Source organism: Vulpes lagopus, chromosome 1, assembly GCF_018345385.1.
Source record: "Vulpes lagopus strain Blue_001 chromosome 1, ASM1834538v1, whole genome shotgun sequence".
Lineage (NCBI taxonomy): Eukaryota > Metazoa > Chordata > Mammalia > Carnivora > Canidae > Vulpes > Vulpes lagopus.
The window spans coordinates 53,492,673-53,515,081 of NC_054824.1; the positions used below are offsets into that span (position 1 = coordinate 53,492,673).

General features: G+C 40.1%; 1 protein-coding gene across 15 annotated transcripts in view; it reads left to right on the forward strand.

The window, feature by feature from the left end:
• PKHD1 (PKHD1 ciliary IPT domain containing fibrocystin/polyductin) overlaps positions 1–22,409 on the forward strand; it is a 477,526-nt gene that overhangs the window by 144,913 nt on the left and 310,204 nt on the right. For all 15 annotated transcript variants that reach the window (XR_005990304.1, XR_005990305.1, XR_005990310.1 and 12 more), the window contains one exon: positions 6,384–6,540. Coding sequence is in view for 12 of the 15 variants with exons in the window: in XM_041771518.1 (XP_041627452.1) it covers positions 6,384–6,540 (157 nt within the window). In the remaining 3 variants the exon portion in view is untranslated. The remainder of the gene's footprint in view (positions 1–6,383; positions 6,541–22,409) is intronic.

A 22,409-nucleotide genomic window follows, 5' to 3' on the forward strand; every position in this document is an offset into this window, starting at 1 on the left:
TTTATTTATGATAGACAGAGAGAGAGAGAGAGAGAGAGGCAGAGACACAGGAGGAGGGAGAAGCAGGCTCCACGCTGGGAGCCCGAGGCGGACCCTATCCCGGGACTCCAGGATCGCTCCCTGGGCCAAAGGCAGGTGCCAAACCGCTGAGCCACCCAGGGATCCCCGACAAGGTGTCTTTTAAAATACCCTTGGCAGGGGCACCTGGGCAGCTCAGTGGGTTCAGCGTCTGGCTCTTGGTTTAGGCTCAAGTCATCTCAGGGTCATGAGATCCGGGAGCCACTGGTAGGGCTCTATGCTCAGTCCGCTTGAGATTGTCTCCCTTTCCTGCTCCCTCCCCTCTACCCCTCCCCCCATGCTGTGCGCCTGCGAGCTCTCTCTCTCTCTCTCTCTCTCTCTCTCTAATAAATAAAATCTTTAAAAAATGCCCTTAGCATTCTTTTTTACTTAATTGGATTAAAGTAACAGGAATTAGAAGATAAGGATGTTGGAGGGTGAGCCACTCCCTCTGTTTTCTGGAGTGTTGCCCTGGTAGTCACAAGACTGCCACTGATGCAGGGAATGATACTACCAGTGTGTCACCTGTAAAATTGTCAAGAGCTAAGATTGTGTGTTTTTACCTCCAGGTTCAGTGACAATTTGTAATTATGGCGATACGTTTCTCTTCCACTTCCCCAGGTGGCTGCTAGATAGTTGAGGTGCATTACTAGAGCTTTTAGTATTTAGTCATTGTTTTGTACTAAAGCATGAACCATCAATAAAAATGTACACATCTTAAGATACCATTATTATGCTAAGGAGAAGTCTGGGCACAAAGGAGGCTTGGGTCTCTTAAAATGCTTCACATTTACATTCATTTGCAATCTATCACACTAAATTGAGAAACTGAAGGTGAAAGAAAAAAATGGTAAAAGATTTCACAGGGAGACAGAATTTGAGTCTTGGGTTTTAATTTGGGTACAGTCACCATCATTTGGTTTAAACTAAACAGCCTGAAAATGCAGAAAGCAATGTGAAAGCATGTGGGCCAAACCCAATGGATGAAACCCATGGGCTGCAGATTTTTAAGTATTCTGAATTTCCACCTATTTGTTCACCTACTCTATCAGGAAGGTGGTTGTACTCACAGGCCTGTGTGTGTGTGTGTGTGTGTGTGTGTATTTAACATCTGTAAATGCACATCTGGGGTTAGCAGTTGGATGATTCACTTAGAACATTATTTCATTGATTTTCATTGAGCGTCTACTATGTGTCAGATATTTTTAAGTGGGGTGGGGATATAGCGACGACCAAAACAAAGTCCTTGCTTTCATTTGGGTAAAGATCAATAGATGATAAATACATACAAAATTAAAGATCTTAGACCAGAATAAAGCAGCTTTGGGGAGAGGGAGTGATTGTAGGTTCTATTTTATCAAGGAGTTAGGGTAGGAGGTATTATTTGCTCAGAGACCTGAATGAAGTAGGAAGGGGAGCTGGCAGATATTTTGAGAACTGTGTTCTGAGTTAAAGTGATGAGTGAAAAAATCTGATTTGGGAGCTTACTCTGCATGGGTCCCATCTGTTTTCACCACTGTGACACATCATTCAAACTATTTGAGCCTTTGTTTTTGCAATTGTGAAGAGAAGATAATAATATTTAACCTTTCCATTTGGCAGGGGGGGACTGAGTGTAGCAATTTTTGAAGGTGGCCAGGCTGGGCCAAGGTGTTATAACACCTGGAGGACAACACGCAGGTACTTCAGAACAAGAGAGAAAGTCTTAAAAGTTCACGCAGAGCTGGATAACAGGTATTAGTGCTAATTTTAAGTGTTAAGATGTTCTCAATTAATGGAAGATACCATGGAATGGCCTTCCTTTGACACCCTTACATACCTAATTGTTCCAGATCTTTCCACTGTGAGGGTCATGAGCCTTGTTTTTTTTTGTCCTTCTGTAGCAGGATATGGATCTGATTACCAGGTCAATGTCTCAGGAAGAGCTAGGATGCTGAATCCTTCAAACTCCTTACAACTCATCCATTTCCCATCTCACTGGGCTTGTTGGGCTTTCTTATGACCCTGAGTTTCAGGGGCTGGTTTGGAGGAAACATATCTGGGTCCCCTTCTGGGATATATCTTCTTCTCCTCTAGCCCTTGCCCTGAGTTCATCCTCAAACATTGATGGGGAAGTGGATGGACAATTAACATGACAGTTCCCTGGGCCCCACCTCTTGGGCTTCTGTTTGTCACAGTGGCCAACACTTTCTGCACTTTTTTTTTTAACGATTTTAAAATTTAAATTCAATTTGCCAACACATAGTATGACATCCAGTGCTCATCCCATCAAGTGCCCTCCTCAGTGCCCATCACCAGTTACCCTGATCCCCCCCCCCACCTCTCCTTCTGCAACCCTTTGTTTGTTTCTCAGAATTAGGAGTCTCTCATGGTTTGTCTCCCTCTCTAATTTTTCCCACTCAGTTCCCCTCCTTTCCCTTATAATCCCTTTCACTATTTCTTATATTCCCCATATGAGTGAAACCATATGATGAATGTCCTTCTCCACATGACTTATTTCACTCAGCATAATACCCTCCAGTTCCATCAATGTCAAAGCAAATGGTGGGTATTTGTCTCTTCTGATGGCTGAGTAATATTCCATTGTGTGTGTTGAGTGTATGTGTGTGTGTGTGTGTGTGTGTGTGTGTGATATTACATCTTCTTTATCCATTGATCTGTCGAAGGACATTGTGACTCCTTCCAGTTTGGCTACTGTGGACATTGCTGCTATGAACATTGGGGTGCAGGTGTCCCAGTGTTTCACTACATCTGTATCTTTGGGGTAAATACCCAGTAGTACAATTGCTGGGTCATAGGGTAACTCTATTTTTAATTCTTTGAGGAACCTCCACACAGTTTTCCAGAGTGGCTGTACCAGTTTGCATTCCCACCAACAGTGCAAGAAGGTTCCCTTTTCTCTATTCTCCCTCTCCAACATTTGTTGTTTCCTGTCTTGTTAATTTTTGCCATTCTCATTGGTGTGAGGTGGTAAAAATTGTGGTTTTGATTTGAATTTCCCTGATGGCAAGTGATGCAGAGCATTTTCTCATGTGCTTGTTGGCCATGTGTAGGTCTTCTTTGGAGAAATGTCTGTTCATGTCTTCTGCCCATTTCATGACTGGATTGTTTGTTTCTTGGGTGTTGAATTTCATAAGTTCTTTATAGATCTTGGATACTAGCCCTTTATCTGATACGTCATTTGCAAATATCTTCTCCCATACTGTAGGTTGTCTTTTTGGTTTGTTGACTGTGTCTTTTGCTGTGCAGAAGCTTTTCATCTTGATGAAGTCCTAATAGTTCATTTTTGCTTTTGTTTCTCTTGCCTTCATGGATGTATCTTATAAGAAGTTACTGTGGCCAAGTTGAAAAAGGGTGTTGCCTGTGTTCTCCTCTAGGATTTTGATGGCTTCTTGTCTCACATTGAGATCTTTCAACCATTTTGAGTTTATCTTTGTGTCTGGTGTAAGAGATGGTCCAGTTTCATTTTTCTGCATGTGACTGTCCAATTTTCCCAACACGATGTATTGAAGAGACTGTCCTTTTTCCAGTGGATAGTCTTTCCTGCTTTGTTGATATTAGTTGACCATAGAGTTGAGTGCCCATTTCTGGGTTCTCTATTCTGTTCCATTGATCTATCACATCAGTAAGAGAAAAAACAAGAACCATATGATCCTCTCAATAGATGCAGAGAAAGCATTTGACAAAATACAGCATCCATTCCTGATTAAAACTCTTCACAGTGTAGGGATAGAAGGAACATTCCTCAATATCTTAAAACACATTTATGAAAAGCCCACAGTGAATATCATTCTCAACGGGGAAAAACTGAGAGCCTTTTCCCTAAGATCAGGAACACGACAGTGATGTTCACTCTCACCACTGTTATTCAACATAGTACTACAAGTCCTAGCGTCAGCAATCAGACAACAGAAAGAAATATAAGGCATTCAAATTGGCAAAGAAGAAGCCAAATTCTCCCTCTTTGAGATGACATGATACTGTACATATAAAACCCAAAAGACTCCACCCCAAGATTGCTAGAACTCATACAGCAATTCAGCAATATGACAGGATACAAAATCAATGCACAGAAACCAGTGGCATTTCTGTACACTAACAATGAGACTGAAGAAAGAGAAGTTAAGGAGTCAATCCCATTTACAATTGCACCCCAAAGCATAAGATACCTGGGAATAAACGTAACCAAAGAAGTAAAGGATCTATACCCTAAAAACTACAGAACACCTTTGAAAGAAACTGAGGAAGACGTACCATGATGGAAAAACCTTCCATGCTCATGGATTGGAAGAATTAATATTGTGAAAATGTCTATGCTACCCAGAGCAATTAACACATTCAGGGCAATCCCTATCAAAATACCATGGACTTTCTTCACAGAGTTGGAACAAATAATCTTAAGATTTATATGGAATCTGAAAAGACCCCAAATAGCTAGAGGAATATTGAAAAAGAAAACAAATGGCAGGGGCATCAAAATGCTGGATTTCAAGCTGTATTACAAAGCTGTGCTCATCAAGACAGGATGGTACTGGCACAAAAACAGACACATAGATCAAGAGACTCTGTAGTTTAAGCAGCTCTAAGCTGTCCCTTTAAAATGAAGGCACAGGATTTCTCTAGTCTTTCCATTTCTGATCTCCTAGGAACTTTTATCCTTTTATAGTGGACTTGCAACCAATGTGAGCAATGGTCAGGTTCACCTTCTCTGCCGTTGACTTTACTGTCTTCATCCAGTTCAGCCCTTTCCACCTTCTCATCACTGTATTGCATTCCAGTTTCCTCCTACTCATTTGCTTTTCCTCTTCATGGATTTTATGAGAGTGAATTAAGGGATCCTAAGAACATATAATGTATAGCCTGTTAAGGACCACTTTGAAATTTTACCCCCTTTTGCATAGCTTCAGTGTGAAATCACTAGAGAGCTAAAATTCTCTCTACTATTTGAGTCTACAGATGGTCATGGTAGGGCTGTGATTCACAGGGCTCACAAAGATGCTCACACACCACCCTTTCTTCTTGTCATGGTGTGGTACTGCTTATCACTATGCTTTATGCTTCTCTGTCTCTTAAATTAAGAGGAGTCACTGAATTTTTTCTCCTTTGTAGGTGTGGCTGCTTTTCTTTATGCAAAAGGCTTGTTGGTGATTGGGTTGGGTATACAACTCAAGACGATTGTGCTGGGGGGTTAGTACACTCACCTGGAAAATCTACTGGCTCTTCTGGCTACACACTTTTCTGTTTTCTCTCTCAGAAATACTCCAGGGTACTGTTCTCTGTGTAGATGTCGTTATTGGTATTATAAACATGCCTTCCCTTCTTAATGATGTTCTCCCATCTGCCTCTAATATTTCACAAGAGGACCTTATAAGAAGTTCTTTTATAGGGACTCAGGCTTCACATTTGGTTGGAATCTGGGCAGGAAGAAGAAGTTTGTGGGAAGAGGCAGACACATGTTGTAGGTACTACCTTGAGGGAAACACCTTGTTTATTTTGATTTGATTATACTTATAATTATAGTTCCATAAGTGTACAAGACATTTAGACATGTTCTCGGCCTCTTTGCATGAGTTGAGTACTGCTTTCTGTGGTTTTACATTCCTCTTTTGAAAAACATGTGACTTTAGTGTGATAATAAATCAAAAGGAAAGCCAACAGTTCTAGAAGGGAGACTGGAGGCTGGGCTCATCTCAACCTCGCTCTCTGTGCCTCACTCAAAGGTTCTGGGCTATCATTTGAAGTCAGTGGGCCTTTCACCTATGTATTTTGTTTTCAGCACTGATGCACCAAGTTCAGAGGGAAAGACAACAATAATGTTAAAAAAAAAGTGGGGGGATGGATCTGAACACTTGGAAAGAGGTATGTTCCTATAAAACAGGGATGCTTGGTAGTAGAGCCAGTGAAAAATGATACCAATTACATAAAGCAAAATGCCACCCATCAAGCAGAACATTTTAATTCTCTCTATTCTAGGCTATTTATGACTTTTTGTTCAAGACTCAATACATGTCTGTAAAAATAAAAAATGGAATCAACTCTATTAGGTAGACTGGGGCTTGTCTTGGAAGAAAAAAAAGGTAAGAAAACATGAGCAGCATGATATTGTTGGGGAATTCCAATGGCTGACAGAGACATTTCAAGTGTAACTTTGCCCCTTCTGTATTTTTCCCCTTTCGAGTTAGTGATATGAGGAAGAGAAAGTGACTAATTTTATTAAGACATTTGACATTTTATTAAATAATTTTCATTTAAGAAGTTTCCATTTAGATCGATCCCCCATACTATCTTACTTTAAAACAAAACAAAACAATAAAACTGTTTTCCAGGGCAACTTTTCCTTACAGTTCTGCCTGAGGTGGTCAAGGACTCACAGCTGGTTTCCCGAAAGAGTGCCACAAGATGGCGACAACGTCACGGTGGAGAATGGCCAGTTGCTACTGCTTGACACCAACACAAGCATCCTCAACTTACTGCACGTTAAAGGTTTGTAGAGCATGGAGGTCGGTGGTGGCATTACTGTATATAATTCTATCACTTTTGGGAAGCAGAAGGGAGGGGAAATTTTTGGATAAGTTCCAGCACTTGCTTGACAACTTATTCTGGGAACGGATTGAAATTTTACTCTAAAGGAAGAAGTGGTCAGAGGGTTCAAAACGAAGCCCCTTTCTTTTGGCTCTTATAAGCACAGAGCTTAATTATTTTATTTTTTCAAATACAAGAAGGTTAGCAGTGTTATCAAAGAATATGCTTCTTTATGCAAGTACTTTGTAGTCATGCTTGTCCAGGGCAGCCCCCACAATACAGAAAAATGCTCTGAAACTGGTTAATGCTGTTGCCTTTGAAATTGCCTGCCAAGAAAGCAATGTCTTCCTGCTTTTACCCTGTTGTGGTTTTGACTTCCTGGTCCCATGGAAAGTCATATAAATAGGCTTCCTTATTGCAGAGCTGGCCACGTAGCTCTAGGGTCTGGGAAGTTGGACGAGACTGAGAATTCAAATTTCAACTCCTCCACCACATCACCAAGTGACTAAGTCACTTATTCCACCTCTTTGAGCATTTGTTTCCTTATCTGTTAAATGAGAATAAAAATCATTGCCTACTTCAGTGGCTGATAATAAGGAATGGTTATCAAAGTGACTGTCTTCATTGGCAAATGAAAATAGCTTTGAGAATAGGATTAGTTATGGGTTGCTATAAAACTCTGCACTAAAACCATACTCTTTACTAAAATGTATATTTAACACTTACAGGGGCATTTGCTCTTGTTACTGTAAGAGCATGGCTACATAAGGGAAAATAAAATATTTTGAAGGCATAAACCATTGTAATATTGATATCTGTCTCGTATGGATGGAATCAGGTTTTTTCTGATTAGGCATTTTACATTCTATATTTTAGAAGGTCTTTTTTTTTTTTTTTTTTTTTTTTTACCTTGGTAGCAAAGAAGAAGTTTTCAGGCAAATCAGTTAATTGGTACCTTTTAAGGAAAATGGTCTATCAGCTTGGGCTCTTGACCTGTCTTTGTGCGTGTGTGTGTGTGTGTGTGTGACCAGTGGCTTTGGGAAATGCTGACTTGTTGATGGACATCAACTACCTAAGGACTAGCAATGATACAGGAAAATTACAGACCTAAAAACTCAGTTTAAAGATGCTCTTTGTTGACCTTTTAACTAGGAGTCAAATGCTGCTGGAGGATGGGATGAACTTTAGGCTCTCAGGGACTTTGCCTTATATTGATATCATTTGGGATCATTGTAGAACTTTCGTAGCTACAATTCTTGCCCCACTAAGTCTCTGGATCTCCCATTAGCTCCAGGTAAATGTTCAATCAAGGAAAGGTGTTGATAGGGCCAGAGACTGAAGATGGAGAAGAGGCATCAGAGAGAGCAAAGGGTAAGGCAAGGACATGTGGAATATACACTTGGCTCATTGCTCTTGGAGATTTCAAGATCTGAATAATGCAAATACTTGCCCTGACCTGTCACCTTTCAAAAGTAGTTTTTAATAATATTCCCAATCCAGGCAATATATTTAAGTCTCAAATTATTTGAAATAAGTGAGCTAGGTTTGGAAGAGCAAAACCTCATTCTGTGGAAAGGGAGAGTAAGTTAGCTATAGGATTCCCTCTTTCTCTTGGAGAGTAGGGCCATTAGTAGAAATATGAGGGTAAGTAGAGGACACCAGTTTCTTACAAATATGTACAGGAGTTGTTGGAAGGGAGCAGGGTTGCCTGGAATGAAGTTGAAATTTTTCATATTTCCATATATATGGAAAATTTTCAAATTCCATATATATATATATGATTCACAGCTTCTAGAAAGAATGAAAACCAGGAAAGGACACAGGTCAAATTTAATTCAACCAGTGATCTGTGGATACTTAGGAAGTGGCCTAGGAACTCTTAAGAGATACGAGAAAAAGTGAAGAATAATACTTAATGTCAATAGTCTGCATATCACTAAAGAAATTAATTAGGGAGCAAATATTTAAAAAGTAACATTTCTAATTCTAAAATGTGTATTACAAGCAGTGAGGCAGAATGTAGTTCAGGGACTCAGGGTATTGAGGATGTAAGATTAGAATTGAGTAGTGAAAAGGAGATGAAGAAGAGCCTGTCATTTATGAATAAGTTTTGACCATCCACATACATAGAGAATCTAAAGTTGAGGAACTTCTGCATCTTGCTTATTGGAACTATAAATGTCCAGTGGCTTGGGCCAAAAACCTTGGAATCATCCTGGACTTCTTTTTATCACATCCCATGAACAATCCATCCATGAATCTTGTCTGGACCTTCAACATGTGTCTTATATATATCAGCACCTTCATTGGTGCCAACTTAGTCCTAACCAATATAATTTTTGGCTAGGACCATTTCAAATGGCCTTGTAACTGGTTCCCATGTTTATGATTCTTTGCTTTCCTTGGTAGAAGGAAGTCCAGTTCTTATTTGGGGAAGCAATGTATCCAGCTAAAATGCTGTATTTTCTGCCCTTCTTTGTAGTTAGATGTAACCTTGTGGCTAAGAGCTGGTCAATGAGATATAAGGCGAGGTGTGGTACAGGACATCTTGGAAATGTCCTAAAGTAGAGTGGACCCATTAGAAGACATGTCCTATTTGTCCATCTTTCTTCCTATTCTTTGCTTCTTGAAATGTGAATGTGATAGCTATATTTTCAGCTGCCATCTTGGATAATGAGGTGATTCATGAAGAATGAGGCAGCAGAAAAATGGAAGAAACCCAGGAGCCTGATGACTTTGGAGTTGCCATAGTAGAGTAGCAACTTGGACTGCTCACCTCTGAAATTATTTCATATGTTTAAGTCATTGGTATTTAATTTTTATGCCATATGCTAAAATAAACCCCCAGCAGCATATTGTACACATCCTTTAAGAATGTATCAGATCACTTCTTTCTTCTAACTTCTTTCCTTTAACATACTCCAGTAGTTTCCCATCTCATTAGGAAAAGAATCTAAATTTAGGATTATCAACCTCTGATCTCTTCGTTGACCTGTCTTCCTCATTCACTCTGCTGCAGCTCTTCTATAAATATACCAGGCATACACCTACCTCAGGCTTTGCACATTATGTCCTTTGCCTAGAGTATTCTTTCTCCAGATATTCATGTGACTCACTTATTTTGTTTGCTCTTTGAGAAAATATCAGCCTATCAGAGAGGCCTTGCTGGTCATCTTTTTGAAATTGCAGACACTTATTATTCTCTATCCTCTTATTTTGCTTTCTTTTCTTCATAACATTCATCACCACATAACATATTATAAATTTACTTATTTGTTTACAATCTGCTTCTTCTGCTAGAATAAGTTCCAAAAGGCAAACAACTTTAGTGATTTATTTACTACTGTCTCTTCAATGTCTAGGACACTGAATATGTGTTGATGGTTGAATAAAACCATGTGTTGAAGGTTGATGGAGAAGTAAAATGGTGCAGAATTCAGGTCCTGGATGAAATTTAAGAAGCATAATTTGTAAACTCTTGATTTCTTAATTATTACTTTTTCTTTTTTTCAAGATTTTATTTATTTATTCATGAGAGACACACAGAGAGAAGCAGAGACATAGGCAGAGAGAGAAGCAGGCTCCTCACGGGGAGCCCTGTGCAGGACTCGCTCTTGGGACCCCAGGACCATGCACTGAGCCAAAGGCAGACACTCAACCGCTGAGCCACCCAGGCATCCCAATTATTACTTTTTCTAACTAAATTTTTTCTAATTAATTTTTACTGTCCTTAATTGTTCTCACATATATAAATATTTATGTGTACATGAGTACACATGTAAACACATGTATATGTGCACACACATACATGTATGTATTTACACACATATATAGACATATACCTATATACACAAATGTATGTAATTATGAGTTGTGAGAAATGTAAAATCTATTGATAAGTTATCTTTCTGTTTCTAAAAGACATTTGAAACTGCTAAAGGACTCCAACTCTCAAAAATCTGGTTGCTAGCATAGCTCTAAACTTTTGTCTTCTCTTGTCTGTAGTATGTATGAAAGTTCTTAAGAGATAATAAAGTTATTCAAATATAAGATTGAATCATCATTATCATCATCATCAGTGGTAATTCAATCTCTGAATCTCTGTTCCTCTCTCTCTTTCTCATATCTATTTATGGTACCAGAAAAGTAGCTGAGTGGAATTTTCTTTCTTTTTCTGATACCATCTATGGGCCACAATAAAGGACAAAAAGCTTCAAGCCCCCAAATAATTTCTTTAAAAGATTTGAACAAATGAAATAGAAAGTATTATAGTGGAAGAACTTTATCAGCCATTCCCACAGTATTACAAAGGTGACATTCTACATGAAGTATGTATGTACTTTCAAAGGATTCTGCTATGTAAAAGTGAATCTAGATCACCTAACAACTATATTTAGAACTACTTTATGAAAATATTGCATCCTCTATATTATTTTTCCAGCATCCTAATATATCGAAGACTAGGCCCCTACATCAGGAAACCCAATAGTTCTACATATGGCCTTCAAGAGTCTTGAATTCTCTGTGCCTTATTTGTGTTTCCATCTATAAAACAGAATTGACATTCTTTTCTTATTAGTACAACTTATATAGTAGAAAGGAGGATTATACATTTCTTTGAGGCAAAATTTTCACCATTATTTATAAGGCTGTACTTATTGACTCCTGAACTTTATTTAAAAATGGCATCTTAATTTTAGGATCGTAAGAGCTATAGTTATATTTATCATTTTTTTGCCTTAATTAGCAAAATATCCAGAACTCTCATTTATTTACCATCTCTACTTCTTCTTTCCATTTCTTCCTCCTTTTTTAAAAATTATTTTTAGGGGGTACTGTTAAACACAAAAGAGAATTAACCCAATCAATTAATACTAATGAGCTGGGATAGAAATAGGCATATTGCCTTAATTTAGTTAATTATATTTTTCGTTCTTTTATGTTAAGATGCCCAACAGCTATAGGCATCTCTGAATTAAAATTTATTATTTTATCCCAAGTAATTATGATGAGCCATAATAACACAGGAGGGACGTTACCCTCTTGTCAGAGCCATTATGCATCATGGACAAGGATCTTCATTTTGTAGTCTGTAGTTGGAGAAATATTCGTATTTTCTGAATGAAGGAATGAATTCCTCTCTCTTCTGATGGCCAAGCAGTTTGACATAAAGTGGCCTAGAAATAATGGTTAAGACAGGGCCAATTAGAGGAAGATGAATTCTAGGAACTCCTCTTCCCTTGGTGTTGGGCTTTCAAAAGGAAGACATTTCAGTTTCTTACTACTTACAATGCCATCCCTTTAAAATACTTGAGCAGAGACTTGTTTCTAGTCTCTGTTGCTGCTGAATAGTGCACTGGTTTCTTTTAATGTGATTTTTCTATTTCTTGGTCTGCTAGTGTATACCAAAGCAGTTAAATGCTTGGCCGTCTTTTGAGCCAGAGAGAATGGACTCTGAATCTGAGTTCTGCTTCCTACTAGTCTTGTGACCTTGGGCAAGTTGCATAGCCTCCGTAAACCTCACATTTCTCCTCATGAGAGTCATGCTTGATATAATGGCAGCAACGGTAACAATGATGGCTAACTTTTATTGTTTGCTATTGTGTGGCAAGTCTACGGTGTATTGCCCAGCTCAAATGGATGTTTTGAGTATTAGATGAGGGAGTATATATGTAAGGCCCTTAGCACTGTACCTGGTCCAGAGTAAGTACCCAATTAATGATAGGTTTTGTTTTGTTTTGTTTTTTTTTTTCCAGACTGATGGGGATAACAGAAGAGAAGGCTGAAATATCAGGCCTAAGTTGCAAACTTATTTACAGATAGTGGCTGCTTTTATATACAAAGCAAACTAGATTACTGAAAGAATTAGCTTGGTAATAAGTACTTTGGATTGCTTTTGCCTCTGTTATCTTTGGAATACATATTGAAGTGCTGTTCTTTCTATGGAAGAGAGGGAAGATACAGAGATGGCAGTAGCAGAATCTGGTCGTCTCCATTTTCCTTGTTATTCTGACTTCATAAGAGCATGTTTTTCTGGTGCTTTTTGGCACGTGTTCTTATTTTCTCCAATTTTTTTGTGGTCTACAGTTTTGAAAATACTCAGATCTTTCTAGTCTATTATGTTTGGGATTTCTGTGACATGCAAATGCATATGGGCTCACTAAGATGAGTCACCTTCTCTTGACCCACTATCAAGTTCATTGCAGAGTTTCTTCATCCTTTTTTTTTTTTTTTAAGATTTTATTTATTTATTCGTGAGAGACACAGAGAGAGAGACAAAGGCAGAGACACAGGCAGAGGGAGAAGCAGTCTCCATGCAGAGAGCCCGATGTGGGACTCAACCCGGGACTCCGGGATCACGCCCTGGGCTGAAGGCAGTTGCTCAACTGCTGAGCCACCCAGGCGTCCCGAGTTTCTTCATCCTTGCCAAGGATTTGCGGATTTCAGAATAAGGCATTCAGTGCTGTACCCAGCACAGCCTTTTTAATCTCAGGGATTCTCCACTGGGTTCCTTCTAGTGAACACTGAGTCAGGCTCAGTTGCAGTAGGTACATGCTTCAGATAACACTTTGCAGTGCTGTGGTCTGGGAATGCTGTGAGGCAGGACTTCCCTGGGACATAACTTGTGGTTTATTTGGGCTTCAGGTCTGTGTGAGTCACTGGGCAGATTACCCTAGGCATGTAATTTCAACTTCACAGATATCAGCATGGATTTAAAAGAAATCTAACTGCAGGCAGGCTGGAGTTTTGCTAAAAATGAAGTACCCTGAAATAATACTTCTTTTGTAACTATATAACATCCTAGTCAGCAGTAGGAAGTTTGGGGGGCTGGTAAAATTTGTTACAAATTGGTGAGTTTAAAATAATTTTCCTGAAAGCTGGCTGAAAAAGATCAACTGAACTGCCTCCTCTTCCAGTTGAACCATAGCTACCATTCAAGGCAGAGGGAAGATGATGAGGTATAGACAGTGTAGAAAGGTGGACTTCTTGCAATTTGGTCAGGAAACTGGGGGCCTGAGTTGAAATTTGAGGCAGCCACTGATTGTCCTTGAGCTTTGAATCAGGTGCCTGTCCTCAGATCAATGCAGAAAATGCAAACAACGGTGACTCTCTCCCCTTTGTAGGAGGGAAGTGCAGTAAAGGAGTTAATGTACTTTCCTCTATCTTCAAGCATGGTGCTCCAGAAGAGGCTGGGCTTTGCAGTAGGCAAATGGTGAAGCCTGATGAAGAAGTCTGTATCAAAAAGAAATAGCCCAACTTTTTGTGACACCCACCGTTAACTCCCTTTACCTTGTGTGTCTCTATGTGTTTGTCTTTTCCTGGTGACTACATATTTAATATTAGAGTGTATTTTTTAATTCCCTCTACCTTTGGAGAAGGTGCGGTGTAAGACTATAAGCTTAAGAGAGCAGGAACAGGGTCTGCTTTTGGTCATGTCTATATTGCGGGACCATTATATCTTCAGGCACATAGTAGGCATTCAAGTAATTGTAGAATGAGTGAATTAATGGGTGAAATTCTGACCTAAAGAGGCAGATTAATGTTAGTCGTGGATTTCTCTATAATCAGAGTCCTTCCTGGTATTCTCAAATGTTAGTGGATTAGTCCAGACAGTGACCAATTTCATTTACTATTTGTGTATCAGGAGATCAGAGACAAAGGCTTTTTACTGTGGGGGACACTTGGCTCTGAAACCCCTTATTTTTCCCAATCAGACAATGGCTTACATTATTTACCTCCAGAGAACAGTCCCAGACGCACTTGATTAGCCTTAAATGAAAGATAAGCCATTGCTATGAGAAAGGACATGCTTTCAATAGATAGGCAAACAGACAGATAGATAGATATTAAACAATTTACAGTTTTATGTCTTGACAACTTGAATGTTGTAACATGAAAAATGCTACCAAATGGGATCAGTCCCTTCCTAGCAGAGAAGCTATAATATTTTCAGTAATGAAAGATAAATATTTCAAACTTCCTTACTTAAAACCCTTCACTGGCTTTCCATTAGCTTTTGAGATCAAGCCTTAACTCCTTAATATGGCTTATAGGGTCCTTCAGGGTTTGGTCTCTCCTTACCTCTTTACCTCATTTGTTGATTAATGATTTCCATATCCTGTTTATCCAGATTGAAAGCAGAACTAGAACTCTGGGATGCTTATGTATCTGGGATTCTTATACATATAAAAATATATCAGAGACCAAGCATTTCATCACTTTTAGACTACGATATTCGTGGGGGGTCAGGAAAAGATAGGAGGTATTCTGATTTTTTAAATAAATAAATCCTATGAGGAAACAACCATGATCTTTCACTCATGAAGTTATTATGCTATATCCAGGTTATGTTTACAATATTCAGAGAACAATTATATTTGGAACTTTTTGAATTGCTTAGAGAAATGTATCAAACTGGAGGGCTTATTCAAAAATGTGATTGGGTCGATGCTAATTTGATCTTTGATAGAAGGGAGGAGATTATTTGAATGAATGAATGAGTACCTTGGTAGTGAAGGAGATTTTTACATGACTGGTAAAAATCAGTCAGTTCTTTAAAGAAAAGATGGGTTTTTGTTGGTTTGTTTGTAGTTTTGTCCCCCCTTGGTCTTCTCTGTTTCTCCTTAGAAATAGCTTTCATTCTGAGATCTTAAGAGACTTTTTAGAAATCCACAGAAAATTTGAGGGCCTTATGTACTTAAATGCCAGAAGCTGTGTTGATAAAAGGAAGTGATGATTTTGTGGAGATAGAAAGGAATCAAGGTTTAGTTAAGTAACAACAGATAATAATAACTGTAATGACAAAGGCATTTATTTGTATCTGTGTGTCAGTTCCTTTAAGTATTTCTATATAGTTTCTTTGCCACAAATATGTTTAAATGTTGTAATTAGTATACAGTTAATTTATAAAGTTTAAGAGTTTTGTGTTTCATAGAAAAAGTAAAAGCTGACTCACAATCTTTATTGTCTTTCTCAAATGTCTAAAAATGGCCAAGCCACTAAAACCAGGGTGTTTTTATTCACCTGGAGCAATTAGACTTCACTTTGATCTTGTGGCAATAGAGACTGTATTTTTCACATTTTCAATTTCAACATCTAGCAGAAAGTCTGGGAAATAACGCAGATGTTGGTTGAATGATAAAGTGAATTAATCCACAATCCCAGCCTTGTATTCCTCCACTTATTTTCAGTGATAGCAAACAACACAAGATATGGACACCTAGATGAATCGCTTTATTTACCTAGAATAGTGGTTCTGAAAGTTTGGTCCCTGATCAGCAGCATTAGCATCACCTGGACACTTGTGAGAAATGCAAATTTGGGGGCCCCACAGCAAACTAACTTTGGGTATGAGGCCCACCAATCTGTGTTTTAAGACCTCCAGGTGGGCAGCCCTGGTGGCTCAGTGGTTTAGTGCCGCCTTCAGCCCCAGGCCTGATCCTGGAGACCTGGGATCGAGTCCCATGTCGGGCTCTCTGCATAGAGCCTGCTTCTTCTCCCTCTGCCTGTGTCTCTGCCTCTCTCTCCCTCTCTGTGTGTCTCTCATGAAAAAAAAAAAAAAAAAAAAAAAAAAAAAAGACCTCCCAGTGATTTAGATGCATGCTGAGGCTTGAGAACTACTAGCCTAAAACAATAAAGGGAGCCATATAGAACTGTCGGGACTGGAAGACAATTTACCTAGCCCTGCTACTTTTTTCCCCAAAGGCTATGAGACCCTTTGCAAAAAACAGTGAAAATTCTGGCTGGCCACATTGCATGGGCCAATCCTGAGCATGGCACTTTTTGTTAGCTGTAGTTCTCTGCCCTGCCAGGGGAATTGGAGCTGATGAAGATGATTTCTTTCAACTACTATTGTTTGTGAACAATTTTGTTGGTGATTTTGTTTCAGATATGCTTTTCCCCTCTCCGTTGCCCATTTGACGGTAGTACCAGGCTAATTAAGGAATTAATATGTGACATCTATTTCGAGGAGGCATGTGATTCTTTTCCTGCATCCTGAGAACATTTTTGCCCACACTTTCTAGTTCATATTTTCTTTTTTTAATCAGGCAGAGACATTACAATTAAAATACCGTTAAAGCGATTCTGGCAAGTATTGCAATAAGCATGTTTTTTAATTAAAGGAAGAACAGGGGGATGCATAAGCAGCATCGGCTAAAGGGGAAATTTTCATTCGATATCTATTTTAATTGAAATGAAAAAAAAATCGGGAAAAAGCAACAGCAGCAGCCTGTGCGTGCGTGCGTGCGTGTGTGTGTGTGTGTGTGTGTGTGTGTGGCTCGCTCCCAGGTTGCTAGGTTTAGGTGTTCTGTGCTTGATTAATTAGTAGCCAGTCAGAGAGTCCATTCCCTTTGCCCCCAATCCTTAAAGCCTGATTTATGCCTCACATCCCCCATGAATATGTGAGGGCTCAGGCATCTATTTCCTGAGCTGCTAGTGGATAGGATTATGGAGCGTGCACTGAGCTCTTGGGGGCTCTCGTTTGCCAGCCAAATTGATTTTCCGCCTTTCTGGCCGGGGACAAGCCCACCTCGAAGGCTTCCAGGCTCTGCTCCAGTGGATCAGGCACAAGCCTAATCCGGATCTTGCCAACAAAGGAAGCTGTGTGCATCCCCAACACAACACAGGCTTTAGGCTGTGGCTGCCTTCCCCATATACCACCTTTCCCCCCTTCTTTCTCACTTTCTCCTGATGCCCACGTCCACAGCAGTGTAGTATGATAGGGTGCAGCAGTGTGCCTGCATCACTCAGCCAGCCCTTCTGACCATCCTGAATGGATAGTCATCTATAATTTTCTGGGGAAAGGAAATTCCACAAGCTTCTGTATCTATCTGACTGTGTAACAACTGTAAAGGTAACCAAAATACAGGCGGCTAAACATTTTAAGGAATTATTTGGGGTTGACACAAAAAACTGAATGAGGGTTAATCAATATAAATAAGTAAACTGGATTGTTTTCCTATACAAATTTAGGTAGTTCAAGCTTTGAGCAACGAATTCTCTAGTTTGGATTATAGATTAATTTTATTAATTGAGGTCTTCAGATGCCTGCCTGGGTCTTACCTCCATTCACCTCTGGCTTTCCCTCTGCTTGACCCTGGAGTCATTCTCCCCGGGCTCATTTTGTCACCTCGCATTTGCCTAAACAAGTGCATTCTTGCTCTGCACCCTTTCTCCCCTGAGCCTCCTAAAAATGACATAATGACATCTTCATCCACCACCTTCACACTTCTTAAAGTTCTTCCTAGGGCCTCTGTCACTACGACCTTCCAAATGCTCTAATTCACCCAATTCTTCGACCCACACTCAAGAATCTTGCTCCTTTCTCTCCTTATTCTAGTTGTCAAATATTAGTATTTGACAGTGTGTTTCTCTTATTTTTCTTCTTCTCTCACTCTCCATGTTCTCCTTGGGAGACCTCATTCATTTATGTCACTTCAACTGTTCCTTATTCAACCAGTATTTGGTGACCACTTGCCAAGTCCCCAATATGCCAGGCACTTTTCCAGGCACAGCACTATAGTTGTGAGGGAAATGGACCAAAATTCTTGCTCTCATGGAGTTTATGCCTATAAAGAAAGTAGTCCAGGGAGAAGATTATATTTTTGTGAGATTTGCTGAGCAGCATGGAGAAAAACGCAGCAGGAATGGTGGTGGTTGGCGGGATTTGCACATGGCGAGGCAAAGACTGCAAGTCAGTGGGAATAGGAAGGTCAATACATCAGGAGGACTCTGAGCCTGTGGCAGAGCAGAGTGAGATGGGCCCAGAGAGGACCAACTCTGAGTGTGGTGGGAGCCATTTGAGACTCTGAGCAGAGAGGGACAGGAGAAAGTTTACATGAAAGAAAAAAGAATCACACTGGGTGCGGTTTTGAGAGTAGACCCTGGGGTGGGGTTGGGGATAGAAGTAGGGAGCTGAGTGGAGAGGCTGTTGCAATAATCCAGGGATGAGACGAGAGTGACTTAGACCCCAGTGGTAGACATGGAAGTGGTGAAAAGTGGTTGGATCATGGGATTTTCTGAAGGAAGAAGGCACTAAATTTCCTAGAGAATTGGTTTTGAGTGAAATATCAACCCTAGGATTTTCTGACTGAGCACTTGCAAGAATGGAGTTGCCACTTGCGGCCTTGGCAAGGACTGTGGGATGATCCATGGGACAAGGCGAGGAGATCATTTTCTGGATATACTAAGTTGCGGGTCTGTGAGACATCCAAGTAGAGATCTTTAGAGGTAGTTGGGTGCATGAGTTTGAGCCGAGGGCAGGGGTGGGTCTTGAAGATATAAATTTGGGAGTCATCAGCAATTAGCCTGTGATGGTGTTTAAGCCCCAAGGACAAGATGAGACCACCAATGCACTATTCATGGAATAATAGGAAAAACGGTGGAGACACTCCAAGTGTCAGGGTACCCCCAACTGCCAGTAGTTGGGAAAATCAGGAGGAAATTAGGTAGAGGAGACTGGGAGGAGAGGCTTGAGGGGTAAGAAGAAAACCAGCACTGGCAGGAGAGGGGAAGGAGTTTCAAGAAAAAAGGAGTGACCAAATGTGCCAAATAGTGCTGGTCACTCAGGACAGGTGAGAACAGAGCTTTGAGCCTTGGATCCAGCTGTGTGGTTGTTGCCATTGTGACCTTACCAGGACCAGTTCTGATAGACTTATCAGGAAAAGGCCCAGCTGGGGAGGACTCAGGAAAGGGAGAGAAAGAATTGAAGATAGAAAGTATAGCCGGCACTCTGAGTCTTACTGTGGGGTAAAATACTTATAACTCTAAATTTTTAGTGTGAAGGGGAAAATAGCTAGAATGGTGTTGCCGTTTATTTATTTTATTTTTTTTCAAAACAACAGATCATTTTGCGGTTATTACAGAGGATGGCTAATTGTAGGGTTAGCCAAAAGCAGGTTTTGATGTGCTTTGCAAACATTAAGCTAGCTGCTAAAAGTCTCTTTGACTTCCCTTTAAAAGAAATAAAAGGGATGTTTAATGGAAAAAAGTGATTACATGTAAAAAGTTGTGTTCATTTATTTATTTTAGAGGGGAAGTAACAATAATGATGGTTGATTGATTTTTATAAAATTACCCAAGGTTACTTGTGGGACAGACTCGGCTTTCATGAACAATCATAACAAGCAATGTAAGGGTCATGGCCACAGGCCGTGTTCAGCCCTGCGCTTTTTTTTCAGTGTTCAGAAATGTGGTCAAGTGCTATAAAGTGGACGAATAAAGTCCTCCCTCTGCCCTCCCATACGCAAGCACTATGCTCTGCAGCAGCCCACTGGATATTTGTTTTAAGCTAATAAGGTGTGAGGATAAAACACTTGGGGCCTCGGTGCAGGGCTAGATTGAGTATAAACCTTACATTTCTTCACACTAGAAGCTTTCATTGTGCTTATCACTTTTAATTATTTCAATTAAAAAGAGCTGAATTCCTCATCACACTCTCTTCTTAATTTACCTAGATTTCCTTATCCTTGCCACTGATAAGGAAGGAGGGAGGGCTTTTTAGCCTGGAATAATGGTTATCATATTAATTAATTAGTCCTGTTTTTAGTACTCTTGCCAACACAAATCATTCATTTTCTTTGGGTTGAGATTTCTCCCTTCATTAGCGTCATTATTAGTTCCCATCAGTAAATGACGTTTTTAAATTTCTACCAATTTGTTTTAGTGTGTTTAATAGTTTGCTTGATGTGACAAGGAACAAAGCCCAGGTTTATAAATTTACCCACTAATCCTTGTAATCTGCCTCAAATCCTGTTTGGAATGAGGCGAGGTATATCTACATTAACAAAATGAAAATAAATCATATATAAACAAGCCACAGGCAAACTTAACTTAGGTTAACACATGTTTTTCCTTAAATGTAACTATGATAATTATAATGAATAAAAAAGTAACCTGGGAGGGTTTGTAGAAGTGGATAGAGTAGGAGCTCTTCTGACAGGGGCTCCTGGGCTCTGATGCTTGCTCTGCTTATTCTAGGCTGAGACAGACCCCCCTCTCCCAGCCCGCTCTCTGGCCTGTGAAACATGGAGTGTGTAGTGACTTCCTGAGCTTGTTTGGGTGGTCATTTCAGATGACATGTATAAAGATTCTGACATATGGTAGGTGTTTCCTAAGTGTTAGCACCCTTTTTGAATTTGTAGTATTATTTGAATTTCTGATAGTGTATGTGATACTTTTCTCATGTGTAACTCAGAGTTCCCTGCAGCATAGGTGGTGTCAGGGAAACATGAGCTCTGTGTCTCCGTCAGTATTGGCACACCGGAGTGCATCCTTGAAGATGTAGGTGTCCAGTGTTCTAGAGGTAGAAGGAGTCTCAGTGAATGCATGGTTCTGTTCTGTACATGAATGATGAAAAAACACATCAGCCCCTGGCACTGAGTAGGACAGGTCTGGAGACCGGGTAATCTGAGGCCTAGCAATCTTATGGGACTTATTGCGGGTCATTCAGAGGCCAATAGATGGAGTCTGTCCCCTGTTTCCACCTCTTGCTCATCAAGGTCAGTTCAAATTTCCTGACTGTTTATAATGGAGGAATCATGCCATGCAAATCCATGGTCCACCAGTTGAAGATAATTAGTTGGGACATTAATGACATGTGGCTGTGAATGAAAAAGTTTTAGTAAACAGGTCACATTTCTTCCCTCTTGTTCACAGCAGGATTAATGATTATTATTGCATTTCTTTTTTTCTTTTTAAAAGATGTTATTTATTTATTTGTTAGAGAGAGAATACACACGTATGTGTGGCAGCACAAGCAGGGGGAGCTTCAGGGAGAAGGAGAAGCAGGCTCCCCACTGAGCAGGGAGCCCAGTGCAATGCTATGCTGTGTGATGTGGGACTTGATCCCAAGATCATGACCTGAGCCAAAGGCAGTCGCTTAACCTAACTGACTGAGCCACCCAAGTGTCCCTATTATTGCCTTTCTAATGATTATTCTTGTCATCATAATGACAATGGAACGGAAAATTAAAGTCAAAATCACCAGTAGGTCCTTTGGAAGCCTGGAAGCCATGTGGTGCTGCTCAGAGCATCAAGCCTATAGATCAAAGGATAGTTTTTCACTTCTCTCAGGTTATTTACCTGAGGATGTGATTGCTGTGCCATATTTCAGAAGGAAAGGTGGGCCTGCCAATGGTGAGACATTGGAAGAAGAGGGTCCAGTAGTGCTACCACAATGGAGGAACTGTGTAAATGAGAAGTAATGGCAATAGTGAGAGACGTGCAGATGATGAATGTTTCAGTAGCCACTGATATGACTCTGTTAAGTGTCTAATAGGTGTCAGACCCAAGACTAGGGATCTTTAAGCATTACTTCAAGAAATCTCATCATAGCTCTTTGAGGGAAGAATTCTTACCCCACACATTTTACTGAGGGAGAAACTGGATACCCACATGGGGTATGGTGTTCTAAATTGTGGCTGCAAGGAGAGAACACTTTCAGGGGTCAGATCCACATAAACATCCTGTGCCTGTTGCTGATGGTGTGTGGCTTGGGCTTTAGGAGGCAAGACTAGAAGGTTTGATGAAGAGGATGAGGGCAGTGGAAGAGCAATGTTGGAGCAGAAGGTCAGGAGTGAGGTGGCTTCCACATCTGACTATTGGGTCAAATGTTTATTGATCACTATCTCTGCATGAAGATGGAGGTAAACAAAAATGACTAAAGGCACGTTAACCTTTTTCTTCTGCCCCTTTCATTCCTCCAGTGCATGTTTGAGTGCTTCCAGTTGTGATTTCTAGAGAACAACAATCTGACTCAATAACTTGGCACATTGGATCTAGGACTAAATTTAGCAACCAAAGGAGTCTTGGTATTCACTGCCGTTCAC